We start from the raw sequence: 14717 nt of genomic DNA, 5'->3' as shown, positions 1-14717 counted from the left end.
GCAAGATTCTGTGCAGGTTGCCAGAGGAGGGAGTCAGGCTGCGCCCTGACCAAAGGCCTGGTGGAACAACTCTGTCTTGCAGGCCCTGCGGAAAGATGTCAGGTCCCGCAGGGCCCTAGTCTCTTGTGACAGAGCGTTCCACCAGATTGGAGCCGCAGCCGAGAAGGCCCTGGCTCTAGTTGAGGCCAGCCTAACCTCTCTGAGGCCTGGGACCTTGAGGATGTTATTATTTGCAGACCGTAGGTTTATCTGTGGGACATACCAGGAGAGGCGGTCCCGTAGGTACGAGGGTCCTAGGCCGTATAGGGCTTTAAAGGTTAAAACCAGCACCTTAAACCTGATCCTGTACTCCACTGGGAGCCAGTGCAGCTGGTATAGCACCGGATGAATGTGATCTCGCAGCGAAGACCCCATAAGGAGTCTCGCCGCGGCATTCTGCACCCGCTGGAGTTTCTGGGTCAGTCTCAAGGGCAGCCCCACGTAGAGCGAGTTACAATAATCCAGTCTGGAGGTGACCGTCGCATGGATCACAGTGGCTAGGTCAGGGCGAGAGAGATAAGGGGCCAACTGTTTAGCTTGGCGGAGATGAAAAAATGCCGCCTTTGTTATAGCTGTGATCTGCGCCTCCATAGATAGGGAGGTATTGAAGATTACACCCAAACTCTTAACCGACGGTGCTGGCACTAATTGCACCCCCGCAAGAGATGGGAGTTGCCCCCTCAGTCCCATATCGTCCCGCCCCAGCCAGAGGACCTCTGTCTTTGAAGGATTTAGCTTCAACCGGCTCCCACGTAACCATCCAGCCACAGCTTCGAGACATCTCGCCAGTGTGTCTGGGGCCGAGTCAGGATGGCCATCCATCAACAGATAGAGTTGGGTGTCATCAGCATACTGATGGCAACCCAGCCCAAAACTCTGGACAAGCTGGGCGAGGGGGCGCATAAAGATGTTAAAAAGCATCGGGGAGATAATCGCACCCTGAGGCACTCCACACACCAAGGAGTGGCGCGATGACAATTCCCCCCCGAGCGCCACCCTCTGTCCCCGACCAGAGAGAAACGAGCGCAGTCATTGAAGGACTGTGCCCTTGATCCCCACGTCGGCAAGGCGGTGGTCCAGGAGTTCGTGATCGACCATGTCGAAGGCTGCTGACAGATCTAGAAGAATCAGCAGCCCCGACCCGCCTCGATCCAGCTGCCTACGGAGATCATCTGTTAGGGCGACCAGAGCCGTCTCGGTCCCATGACCAGCGCGGAAGCCGGACTGGAATGGATCCAGAGCAGATGTTTCATCCAGAAACCTACCAAGCTGTTCAGCAACCGCTCTCTCAATCACCTTACCCAGGAATGGAAGATTCGAGACCGGGCGGTAATTGGATAGATCTAAGGGATCTAATGATGTTTTCTTTAAGAGCGGACGCACCACTGCCTCCTTCAATTCCCCTGGGAATATCCCGGTGCCAAGGGACAAATTGATGATATCCCCCAGGGGGGCCCGCACCTCGTCTGGACACGCTCTAATCAGCCATGACGGGCACGGGTCAAGAGGACAGGTGGTGGGCTTTCCAGCTCGGAGGAGTCTGTCCACATCGGCTGGAGATATCCGGTCAAAATGGTCCAATACTGGACCCGAGGACAGTCGAGGGGCCTCCAGTCCCTTTATTGTATCCAAATTGGCAGGGAGGTCATGGCGGAGCAACAGGACCTTCTCCACAAAAAAGCTCGCAAATGCCTCACAGCTGTGTGTCAGATTGTTATTTAAATTTGGCTGTCCTTCAAGGGACGTTAAAGACCGAATTATACTAAATAATTGCGCCGGGCGAGAGCTAGCAGATGCAATGGAGGCCGAGAAGTAAGACTTCTTAGCGGCCTTCACAGCCATCTCATAGGTTTTCATAAAAACCCTATAAGATGTTCTTGAGGCTCCGTCACGGGCACCCCGCCATACTCGCTCTAGCCGTCTGAGGTCCCGCTTCATTTTCCGAAGCTCCTCGGTAAACCAGGGAGCCCGGTTTCTGCGGGGTCGCAGAGGGCGCTTAGGTGCGATCTCATCGATGGCTGCCAGGAGCTGGGTATTCCAGCCCTCAACAAGCTCAGTCAATGAGTCGCCAGGGGGAGCAAGGTCCCGCAAGGCTTGACGGAATCTATCAGGGTCCATCAGCCTCTGCGGGCGAGCCCAAATCGGCTCGCCACCTAAACAGGGTGGGGGTGGAAAGTCAATCCTGGCTTTCAGAGCGAAGTGATCAGACCATGGCACCTTCATCGAAGGAGACATGATCACATCTATACCGGCACCAAAGATCAAATCCAGCGTGTGGCCTGCTTGATGTGTGGGGCCCGAAACAAACTGGGAGAGCCCTAGTGTCGCCATGGAAGACACCAGGTCCAGAGCCTGTGAGGAGGGAGCGGCATCAGCATGGAAGTTGAAGTCTCCCAATACCAATAGGTTAGGGAACTCCAAGGCCCAGCCGGCCACCGCCTCCAGCAGGCCTGACAGGGTGGCTGCTGGTGCGCTAGGTGGCCGGTACACCAGCCAGACAGCCAAGCTCTCCTCGGAGCCCCACACTAGGCCAACACATTCAATGCCGGGGATCGATGGCGATGGTAGAGCCCTGAAAGAACAATCTTCCCGGATTAATAATGCCACCCCTCCCCCCCCGGCCCACAGTCCGTGACTGGTGGAGGACAGAGAAACCCGGGGGCGCCATCTCTCGTAAGGTAACAGTTACCCCTTCGCGCACCCAGGTCTCCGTCACACAAGCCAGGTCGACCCCCTGCGAGGTAAATAAATCTCGCAGGGTGGCGGTTTTGTTGCCTATAGACCTGGCATTGCACAACACCAGTGAAGGAGGTGAGTAATCCTTGCTCACCCTACCCTCGTCTCTCGGGATGGGCCGCAGATTGGAAGGGGTACGAGCATATCCGTATCTCTATCCCCTTCGCCTATAACATCTGCCCCCACCGCCATACCTCCCTCGCCCCTCCACGGTAGCAATCCCAAGCCTCATAATAACCTCCATTTACAAGATAGAAAAACAAAACAACCAAGAAACAATTATGCCCAAACAAAAACCAATCCCCACCCCACTCAATATCCCACCCCAAAACAAAACAAGATGAAACAAAACAAAAATACATAGATAAAAACCACCATTCACGGTGGTACAACAAAATAAGCAATAAAAACATGTTTAAAACACATTAAAATATATAAAACATCTTTAGCATTTGCTGCAGCAGCACCAGTGTCCTTAAAACTATCACGGAGGTGAGCCTGGGCCCCGCCCCCTAGGCCAGATGGAATTAGCCTAAGGAGGGAGAGGCCTTACACTCCAAACACTCACGATGCAGCAGCAGCGATGTCCTTGGCCTCAATGAGGCCTCTTAAAGCCGTGGCGAAAGTGAGCCCTGGGCCCCGCCCCCTAGGCCAGATGGTATTAGCCTGAGGAGGGAGAGGCCTTACACTCCAAACACTCACGATGCAGCTCTCATCAGCACAAAGTGACTGTTGTTTCTAAAGGAGTTATTATGCCGTTAACATAAAGGATTGGGTGGTATTTCACAGTAGCCTTCTAAGAAATTCATCTCACCGCTTCAGCAAGTACAGACTTTAGCACCTATGATTCATCTGCAAAGACCCATCATGTGCCTGTGACTTACTAGAAGTGGTTTGGCAGGTGACTATGTCCCCAGAGCTGTCAACAAACCATATCACCTAAGTTATTGCCTGTGGGCAGTCTACCTCCAGGCTGATTTCCTTTTGTAAATATAAATATTTGGGCAAGGGTGGGGACAGCTGATTTACATGCACTGCATGGCAGCTACAGCTAAGTTTGTATAGGGAGCTCCTCGCAAACCCGCTGAAGACGAAAAATTGCCTCTGCATTGTCATTAGTACATTCCTATGTGCTACTTCACATTTATATATACAGGAACAAGGTCAGAGTTTAACTGGACTCCAAGTCACCACACTTGGCCCTTGAATCTGTTTTCAGCAACAGGGCTCAAATCTGGGTCAAGTGAAACAACAGTTAAAAATAGAATATATTTTAATGTGTGCAACAGTACTTTCCCCTACACCATGGAGCAATCACAGTCACTTATCCTGCAACTGCTCCCAATTCAAACAGGGCTATCATATTTTTCAAAGTTTCTTCTTAGGTGAGAGGAAACCCCATCCAAAACTCTGATTTTTAGGAATCAAACAATGTTCACTTCTCCATCACCCTCTTTCCTCCTTTCTTTCCCTTCTCTTGTACTACTTATGTCTAGAGGAATCATAAAACATTTGCCATGTGGTTACAAATACATTTAAATTCTTAGTCGTTTTGAGGCAAAACTCTTTTTTTTTTAAAGTCACAAATAACAAAAACTCCATTTCTGATATCCATTAGTTCCATGGTTCCCTATTGGCTAAGTACTGCGGAGCCCCCAGTTTTTCAAAAGCCAAACCATGGACTCCCTACTTTTGAAAATTTTGATATCTCTATGGTAGCTTTGTTGGTTCATTAGAAGTAGCGGCAATTAGCAAATCCAGTTTACAAGTCTCCTGCATCCTAGGAGATCAGTGTTCTGGTCACTTGCAAAGACGCTATGAGCACTCAAGAAAGCTCATCTCTGATCTGAGAAGTGAATCAAAGAACTATATAAGCAGCAGAAGCTCTCACCACTGATCACTCAGTCTTCTCCCCTTCTGAGAAGTCACTAGACCACACAATTTCAAGCCAAACTCCATTTCCTTAAGGATTAGAACCCTTAAAAAAAATATCAAACAGCACCTCCCTGACAGATCTCTCCTCCACCTCCGCCATCCCTCCAATAAGTTTAACAGGAAGCAATGAGCAGAAACTGCAGTGCTAAGACTGGCGGTGAGAAGAGAAGTGCCTTGTGGAGCAGCTGCAACAGCCACTGCCAACTTCATTTCCCCAGAATGCCTCTGGACTCTAGCATAGCAGTCCAGAGGAATTCTTCTCAAATTAAGATGGGGTGGATGCAGCCTCACCTGGTACTTCTCTTCACTGTGCTGGGATGAGCACTGCCACCCAGAAAATGGCTTTAAAAAAGGATGCCAGAAAGCAGCAGCAGCAGCAGCAGCAGCAGCAGCAGCAGCAGCTGTAGCAGGTCTTGTAGGGCGCTGCCATTTGCCTCACCATACCAGAAACTGATGCTGCACCTGAATATACACACAAGAGTTCTCATCAGCAGCCCTGCTGACAGTGATTAATGTTCTGATCCTAAACATTAGGCCAGTCTATGTGCCTATAATGCCAGTAAAATGTCACACTATCCCTGGGCATAATGCCATGCAGTGTGATATTTTGCTAGCCTAGTGTGTTGGGGGTGTGAAGCAAGGTGTGGGCTGAAGGTCCAAGAAGAGCACATGTTTAAACAGTAGGCAGTGCTCTTACCTGTGGGCCATGTGGAAATGCATCATCCCGTAAATGCAGCCTTTTCTCCAGGTCCTTGACAACAGCAGCTTTGTGATCTCTAATTGAATCTTCTGTTGGCAGTGGCAAAGGCCTAAGATTTTTCTTCACCGTTCCCTGGCTTCCACTACAAAACAAATCTTCTGTTAAAATGCTGCTTTAGCATTTCATTAACCCATGCTTCTTTTCTTTTTTCTACAAAAAACCACTGCCAACAAAAAGAAGCTGATCAGATCCAGCCAGGGTCCATATGTGGATTAAGTACACCCAGCTCTGTAAATTATGATGCAATGATAATTTCTCACCCTCTACACCAAACAGCTGATCAGTGCAGTTGCAATTTATTTCATGGGCTGAGTGGTATAGCCCTTGCTAGTGCACACACACTGTATAGAACCAAGGTCTTAGTCAATGATCCCAATCATTATGAAGAAAGAGGATGGGAAGTTCTAAATAGACTACAGCTGTGATCCACTGGATAACTATTACAGATACTATCCAGCTTTTCAAGTATAAATCTCCTGGAGATGCCTCAAACGTCTGCTAAAAATAAATTAACAAAAGCTAAAAATGCAGTTAAGGTAAAGGTACCCCTGCCCATACGGGCCAGTCGTGTCCGACTCTAGGGTTGTGCGCCCATCTCACTTAAGAGGCCGGGGGCCAGCGCTGTCCGGAGACATGTCCGGGTCACGTGGCCAGCGTGACGAAGCTGCTCTGGCGAGCCGGCACCAGCACAGCACACGGAAACGCCGTTACCTTCCCGCTATAAAGCGGTACCTATTTATCTACTTGCACCTAAGGGTGCTTTTGAACTGCTAGGTGGGCAGGAGGTGGGACCGAAAGACGGGAGCTCACCCCACCGCGGGGATTCGAACCGCCAACCATGCAACTGCTAGGGCAAGCCCTAGGCGCTATGGTTTTACCCACAGCGCCACCCGCGTCCCTTAAAAATGCAGTTAAAGTGAAGCAAAATGCAAATGAAACTCATTGCAATAATAAGGTCTGGAGGTTGCAAAAGGAGGACAACAGCTTGGTGGGATCCCTGTCCTCAAAGAAGCAGCATGGCCAGTGCAATATAAAAGCTGATAAAAAAACTGCTCTCGGGACCACAAAACCTGCTTCCCACTAGTGCTTTCCCCCCCCCAAAAAAAATGTTTAGGGGCACTCTCATTTTTCTACTCTAATTGAAATACTGCCCCTCAATGAGGCCAAACTTAGATTCACAATATGTTTAGGGGTATGCATCCCCCTGCATCGCCCCCGAAAAAAGCACTGTTTGTAACCTTTATTAATATCAATATTTAATCCCACCAGGGCACAAGGATTTCATACTAACAGCTGCTCCAACTTGTCTGAATTAAGTTTAATCTGTTCAACTTCATTCATTTGATCATCGCTTCCAAAAATGGAAGACAGAAATGGCAGCACCTGGATGTTTAGCTAATAAGGTACAAGGAATAATGGTGACACTAAACTCCAGACGATCTGTCCCAATAGGTTCATACAGTGATGTATCAATAGTCTTTTCCCACCCCCGGGCAAAAGAATAGAAAGTGCTAAGTGGAATTCAGAACTCCCAAGAAAGCACATAGTGGTGTGTGACAGAATGAATAAGCATGCATGGTAAAAAGATCCTCCTCTTCCCTACCATACACTTTCCTATTGGGGATAGAGATTCTAAATACAGAATAATTAAAAATAACCTTGCCTGTGATATTGTATACAGACTCCTGGAGAGCTTTCCTTCAAAGGACCACTTTCCCTCCTTTTTCAAGAGCTCATCAATGTATAGGTTCTAATAATGGAGGCCAATTTGTTAACTGTGCTCAAAACACCCTACCCCACAATTATTATTTGGCAGATGTTTCCTATGGACAAACCATCCCTGTCTGTTCTTTCACAATGGCTCCCTTGTACTAACTTGAATGTGTAACATTTTCATCACTTACGGAGTTGGCGCACTTTTAGGTAGACCCATGGCATTCGTTGGGGGTGTAGAAGGAAGAGAAGGTAGAACAGAGCTGAGGAAGGCTACCGGGTTCTGAATGCGACCAGTTGGAGAGAGAGGAGTAGGAGGCACATTTTGGGGCTGGAACTGATTCATGCTAGATACAGAAAGCAACAGTGGTGGCAACACAGGTTCTTTGGGACTTGTAAGAGGCTGCTCAGTTTGGTTTGCCAACACTCCTGGAGGCCTTGTCTGGGCTGGTGGGGATCCTAAGAAGTTCTCCTTGTTGGTTGTCCTCTGGGATCCTTGTGGTATGTTGCTGAACGAAGGCATGGGGGAGCTGGAAGGAGAGCTGACAGCTGGGGTGGTGTTCTGAGATGCCAGGAACTGCTTAGGACGGGTGTAGGTGAATGTCTGTGTTGAGGGACCCTTGTTTTGCTTGTATGTAGTCGATGAAGGCTGCTGCTGTTGCTGGTTGGTTGAAGTAGCAGAGTTCAGTGTGCCAGTATTGAATGGCAACTCTCTTGGAGGTGGGGGGGATGGTTGCTGTGTTTGCTGTTGCTCAAGCAAAACCTGGGTGTGTAGCTGTTTTAACTGGGTGGGATCTCTGCATACAAAAACAAAAATGGATGAAATCTTTATTAGGGCCCATAAGAAAAGCATTGTGACGTGCAAATCAGGCCATAATATACTATACATATTATACATAATATAATTTCTGTTTGAAATAAGAATATAAGTAACAATTAAAATGGAATTCCATTTCAGACACGGCTAAAGCTTTAAAAATGCCTTCTTACTTACAGTTTTGGTTTAGCCAACACAGGAGGTGGCTCTTTAGAAGGTGAGGTTAGCTCCTGGTTTTTAAATATCTGTCCGTTGATCTTATCCGGGAAGCAGTTTGGTCTGGTTTGATTTGTAGGCGCTCCTCCACCCTCTGATGAAGCTTCGCTTCCTTGATCATCTTCCGGAAGCTTAAAGTGCACATGAAGGCCTATCTTGGAACTTGACCGAGGTTCATTGTGGTTTACAAGAACTCCTTCCAGTTTAGGCTTTGGAGGCTGATCCACCCGCGGATTCGAAGGGGCAGGTGCAGAAGGCTGCTGCTCAGCAGCAACTAAACTGATAGAACTTATAGTATGGAGAGCAGCATTATTATTCTGGTCCTCAGGTCCTGGAATAGCAAGCATTACAGTTATGGCCTTGGTAACTCATTACACAAATCAGTAACAACAGGGGTGCATAGAAGGGGCAAAATGCATTTTGAGTGGTGTGCAAGCTTTGTCACTCATATCAGATTACTGAAGGCAAGACAAAATATTTTAGGATTTTTGTTTGGGGATGTGTGCTTTGGAGGTGCCTATGACCCAAATATGCTGAACTTGATTACAGTGACAGCATACACATATTAATCAGAGAGACCTAAAATACTCTAAACTTGATTTTCTTGCAATTGGTGTAAACAAGCCTTGTTTAAGTTGGTGTGACAGATAAGCAGTTAAAATGGTCTGCTCTTCCTGCAATATAACTGCACAATCCTGATTAAAAACACTCAAGAAAGCAGTGAAAACAGAGTGATAGAGGTCAAATTTATGAATCTTGACTAGTAGGAACATGGCTGAGTGGAACTTAGAACCCCACTGACATGTAGATCTGTGGATCATGACTAATATTTTAATATGCCTTTTAAATTTTGTCACATTTTATCTTACTTATTTGTTTCAGTTTAGCCACTCCTTCACAAGCACACTATACTAACTAATTTTGAAACACCTGAACAAAAAAAAATAAGCCCCCCCCCAATTATTATGATACAAACTTTTAATGAAATTGGTGTCTTTAGGCACATCCAACTGAGATATGTCACCAGATTGGATTGAAATACTTTCACATTGAAGGAAATGTAGTCGAGAAAGGCTGCTTCCTTGCCGAACCCAAACTCTTTTCCATATTCTCTGAAGTTCAGGCCACATATCAATGTGTCTGTGATTATTGTAAAGGGATTATTACAGTCTTCTCTTACCCTTTACAGTTAAGCGAGCTGTACTGGAGACTGTCCCATATTTATTGCTTGCAGTGCACGTAAAACTCCCAGAATCTTCTGAAAACACCTCCGCAATGACCAACGTGCAAATCTCCTCTGAAAGACATCACAACGGAATTGGCAAATTTTACCACAGAGCAGGTGCGAATTAACAAATAAAATAATCATGCTATAGGGTGGGGTACCAGATAAATGGGGGTCCTCCAAGTGTGCCCTGTTTGGGACTACTTTAATAATTGCACTCAGCTGGCAATGGCGTTGCTGTTTCTTTGTTGCATGACCAGAAAGTAGTAGACATGTAGCTAACTGTGGCATTTTTCAAAATACTGGTAGCCATCACAATATGTGGAGCAAAGTGGCCATTCAACCCAGAGCTGATACTATCAAATATCAAGCAAGGGGCTAATTTTGAGCACCATCAAAGCCAGTAGAGTGGGCAACAAGCAGATCTGGCCCATGAGACACAATCCACCAGGATGTTCTCTCCCATAACTCGCATTGAAATTTCCATGCATTGTTGTAATGAGGCTCAAGGATTATGGCTCTTGAAGGGGAAGAGCCATAGCTCAGTGGCAGGGCTTTAAATGCAGAAAGTTCTAGGTTCAATCCCTGGCATCTTCAGGTAGGGTTGAGAAAGACTTCTGCTTGAAATCCTGGAAAGCAGCTGCCAGTCAATGCAGACAATGCAGAGCTAGGTGGAACAATGGCCCAATTCAGCATAAAGCAGCTTCCTATGTCCCTATATTAGTTTGGGGAAGGCAGGGGACTGGGAAGAGATTGCTGGTTAAATTTTTGAACTGGTAGGGGAATGTCTTAGGCTGCTGGTTTTGATGCTGTCTCAGAAAAACAGATTTCAGGTACCGGGGTCATGGAAGATGGAAACTGTTTCCATATATATGCCTACATATATACAGTATAAATGCAAACATGTTCTGAGGCTGCTTCATAGGAAACCAAGCCCCATGAGTAACAATTGAAATAGTATGTTTAGCTTGTAGAAGGGAAAGTCAAAGGGAGACTTGGTAGTGGTTTTCAAATATTTGAAGGGCTGCCACACAGAAGATGGAGCAGACCTCTTCTCTGTTGCCCTAGATGGCTGAAGTAAAATATGTGGATACTGTAAGGAAACCTTACAGACAGCCTTTGGAGGTGGTGGGTTTTCCTTAAACAGAAGCTGGGTGGCATGTTGTCAGGGCTGCTACAGCTGCAAGATTCCTGGACTGAGCAAGGACAAGATGACGTCCAGGGCTGCTTCAAACTAAAAATGTCTATGATTCCAAGAAAACTAGCACCTATTTTTCACCTATCTTTCTGTATGTTAGTTGCTGGTCTATACCTTTCATTGGAGTGTATACCCCAAATGCCTATTGGCTGACAGGATAGCATTTTCTTTACCCTTCAGTACCACCTTTAAGCATCTTATAAGTCTAAAGTTCTGAAAAGTGCCGAATCTCACACCCACAACACCCACCCAAGTTAATTGTTTTTGTGTTGTTTTTACGATGTCACTATCCAAAACCCATGTAGTCAGAATCAGTACACAGTTAAACCTTCTTGGCTCTCACAGGATTTAAACCTGTTCAGTAACTCTGGGATAGCAGCCTTTTGGGGAGAGGAAAACATGTGCTTCTGAGGTGAACACTCTCAACATCTTTTGGCAGGTGGCATCCCATCTGCCAGTCCCTGCAGGAAGGGCACGTCTGTGCCACTTTTATGAAGTGCTCTCTCACATCATGTACAAACAAGTGAGTCTTCTTTCACCATCAAAAGCATTTCAGAGAGCACAAGGAGTGCCATGTCAATGGGATCTAGAGGAATGGCACTGCATGGGGTCTCCATGCCCTTTAATTCAGCATTGCCTGCAGAAAATCTGCGCTGGTTTGGAATGCATTGAAAAAAATCTAGTAACAGTCAGGATTCACCTCTCAAGAGGTAGAATGCACGACGTGGCATTCTCCGGTTTCAGAGGTGGAATGCCTGAAGTGGTACTCTCAGATTTCATGAGTGGGGCGGGGATGTGGGGAGCTGAGGGTTAAGAGAGAATAACTGGCATGGCCTGAGGTGTGACACAATACTCTCCAACTGGCAAGCAGGATAAAAATAGGACATCCCTACATCATCTGGTGCACATTTCGCACCAAAGAAAAGAAAGGATTTAATACTGACTCCTTCATTCACATCTAGCCTGGGAAAAGAACAAGTCCTCTGCTCTGAAATAAGAGCAATCACAGGAGAGAACAGGATCCTTATCTCCCCACCAATGAAAGTAGTTAGTGTCCGCGTTAGCAGCCTTCTCAGGGCTGCAATCCTGTACACAATGGTCTGGGAATTAGTCCCACTGAACTCAACGGGGCTTGCTTCTGAGTAGAAATGTACAGGACTGCACAATCCTATACAACTCTACTCAGAAGTAAACCTTGTTGAGTTCAATACGGCTTACACCCATTAACTAGATGTATGATTACTGCTGTTCCTTTTGCAGAGGGTTGGGGAACTTTGGGCCCAGCATGGGTCTCAGTTTGGCTGCTGTCCCCCACTTCCACAAGTCACAACTACTTGCCCCATACCTGACATCAGATGTGAAGTCAGGTGTGGGGCAGGTAGAGATGCGGCTGGCTGTGTGACTGAGCTCTCTTGTAGGGAACCTGACTGCGCAGTGAATCCCTGAAGTAAGCAGACTTTAAAGTCTGCTTATCAGCAGCACTTCAGTATACCGTGTGGGGCTCTTTGCAAGCCCTGCATGGTGCTTTCAAGTCAGCTGACATCACTGTAGCATCAGGTGATCGACAGGTGGGTGCCTCGGCCCATCTGTCATATTTGGTCTATAAGGGGTAGGGGAGATAAGAGCCTGGCCTACTGCTTAGATGAGTCTGATGGTAAACTTCACAGCAGATAACATCTCTGTTACTGTCAACAGAAAAAGATATAAAAGGCAACAGACCCACAACCATGCCAGCAATCCAACACTTGGTAGAGCAGAGTGCTTGATAATGTAGCACAATGTTGCAGAAAACATGTCTGTTTCTCTTACACAGGGACTGCAGAGCTGAAGGGAGCACATTCTGGCCTCTGCAATCAGCCATGGACTGAGGCCAATGGGAGACTGTGCTTGCCTCCTAGGAAAAACATAGTGACCAACTTGGCCTCATCCATTAACCAGAAGAGGAGCAGCTGCAAGGACTTTCTTCCCCCATCTCTGGCAGAATTAACATTTAACCCCCAACTGCTGGTTGTTCTGGGACTGCAGGCATGAGGGGAAAGAACAGGCTGGCCCCATCAATTGGCCAAAGCTCAGATGCCAGCTGCTATTCAAGGAAGAACACCAGCAAGGAACATCAGCCTGGCCCCAACTGGATATAAATGCCCACATAGCTCACCTCTTCATTCTGGCCTTAACTAGCTGATGATTCCTTTCCCTTCCCTTCTGTGTGTCTGTACACTTGGCAGCAAAAAAAATTCCTTCCAGTAGCACCTTAAAGACCAACTAAGTTAGTTCTTGGTATGAGCTTTCGTGTGCATGCACACTTCTTCAGATATGTGCATGCACACGAAAGCTCATACCAAGAACTAACTTAGTTGGTCTTTAAGGTGCTACTGGAAGGAATTTTTTTTGCTTTGACTATGGCAGACCAACACAGCTACCTATCTGTCACTTGGCAGCAGTGCTTGATAGTCTCTCGCCACCCACCCTTGATGTGAGCTACTTTGGAAGACAGTAATTGTCTGACAAGCAGGATACAAATACAACACGTGACTAAATAAATAAATACCAGCTATTGATTTACTTATAAAAGTATTTATATACCACCCTCTCATAAAAATTGAGGGTGGTGTACAAGAATATAAAAACATACATTAGCCATGACAGTCTTTGTGCACTTTCTGGAAGAGGAACTGGAATGCTAGACTGCAGTCATTTATTTTTTTACTTTTTGCTTCAGCTTGTGTATGCCACAGTGGCATTTGGTAAGGTTCAAATAATGGAACATTTATACATATAAGGTAAAGAAGTGTACTTACCTGGCTCAGCCATAGAGCGAGGTTCTAAAGGAAAGTAAGAGAAACATTACTCCATTCAATATTTATTTCAGTGTTTTCCCTAAGGACCCACCAGGTAACTAATGGGGGGTCTTAACTATTTTTTAATTACAGTAGATCGAACAAAATGAATGGGCCTAACTTATTCAAGTTCTTTAATGTCACCACCCCCACCCCCACCTCTTCTCTGTGTGTGCCACCTTTCCACAAAAAATTATGCTCAAAGTTGCTTACAATGAGAATACATCACAAAAATCAACCACCGCACTGACAAACCTTGCAGGGGTTGTTGTAAGGATTGCTGAGAAAACACATGGTAAGCACCCTGAACCCTTGAAATGCACTACAGAAACAGCAATGGCTATTTTACAAATTGTGGTAGAGGAAAGTAAGTTCTGGAAATACCATGGCTCACTGCTTCTTATTCAGGTACATTTACATCTAGCATACAACAAAATATTACAACTCTCCATGGGCATGGCCAGGATTTTTGTTATGGGGTGGGGCAAGCCTTTTGTTAGGGGGTGCAGAACCTCAGTTAGCTATGTATTTTTATTGATTTTTATCAATAAGGGGCAGCTGCCCTTCCCTGCCTCCCCTTGGCTACGCCCATGCAACCCTCAGTACTGCCAACCCTTTCCAAATAAACGTCTGCAATGAAATGAAAGCCTACTTTTCTGTAATATCCTGAAGTCCGGGGAGTCTTCTATCAACGTCCCTTCTCTGTACCACTCAACCTTTGGAGAAGGGGCTCCTTTCACTCTGCATTCAAACACAACCAGCTGGCCCTCAGAGGCAGATATTTCCTGTAGCATCTAAAGCAGAGACAGGCCATAACATGGTTTTAAATTAATTTTAAAATTAAAACTGAATAATTATGTGCCAATTGCAATTGCAGAAAGAACCAAGATCTATCAAAGGCTTCCCAATGGAAGTTGATCTGTGCCAATTCTTCCTTCACTTTGCACTGTCCTCACCCCCAGAGGTTCCTCAATGCCCCCCAGAGCAGCTTATTCAGGAAGTACAGGGGATTGCAGAGGGAAGGAAGAATTGATAAACATTGCCTCCTTCCTCCAGTGTGAGCAGAGCTCTGCTGAATGCAACTCGAGGTCCAACCCCCAACCCCCAAACCCCTGATCTTCAGAGAGATATTTTATGGTAGAGGAAACAGCCTGGGGACGGTTAGGGACCCTCTTTTTTAAAAAAAACCAAACATATTGTTTCATTTTAGGTTAAAGTCCCTCTTGATAGCATCTATTTGT

At 46.4% G+C, this 14717-nt stretch overlaps 1 protein-coding gene across 14 annotated transcripts in view; it reads right to left on the bottom strand.

Moving 5' to 3' along the window:
* The window catches only part of MYPN (myopalladin), a 67363-nt gene that overhangs the window by 17723 nt on the left and 34923 nt on the right, over positions 1–14717 (bottom strand). For all 14 annotated transcript variants that reach the window (XM_083740578.1, XM_083740583.1, XM_083740579.1 and 11 more), the window contains 6 exons: positions 14129–14270; positions 13438–13461; positions 9397–9513; positions 8178–8547; positions 7375–7980; positions 5408–5552 (listed from right to left, as the gene is read on the bottom strand). In XM_083740578.1, coding sequence (XP_083596704.1) covers positions 5408–5552; positions 7375–7980; positions 8178–8547; positions 9397–9513; positions 13438–13461; positions 14129–14270 — 1404 coding nt within the window. The remainder of the gene's footprint in view (positions 1–5407; positions 5553–7374; positions 7981–8177; positions 8548–9396; positions 9514–13437; positions 13462–14128; positions 14271–14717) is intronic.

This window comes from Podarcis gaigeae (genome assembly GCF_964106915.1).
Source record: "Podarcis gaigeae genome assembly, chromosome: 5".
In the NCBI taxonomy this organism is placed as follows: Eukaryota; Metazoa; Chordata; class Lepidosauria; order Squamata; family Lacertidae; genus Podarcis; species Podarcis gaigeae.
This window is presented reverse-complemented; position numbering and strand designations above follow the sequence as displayed.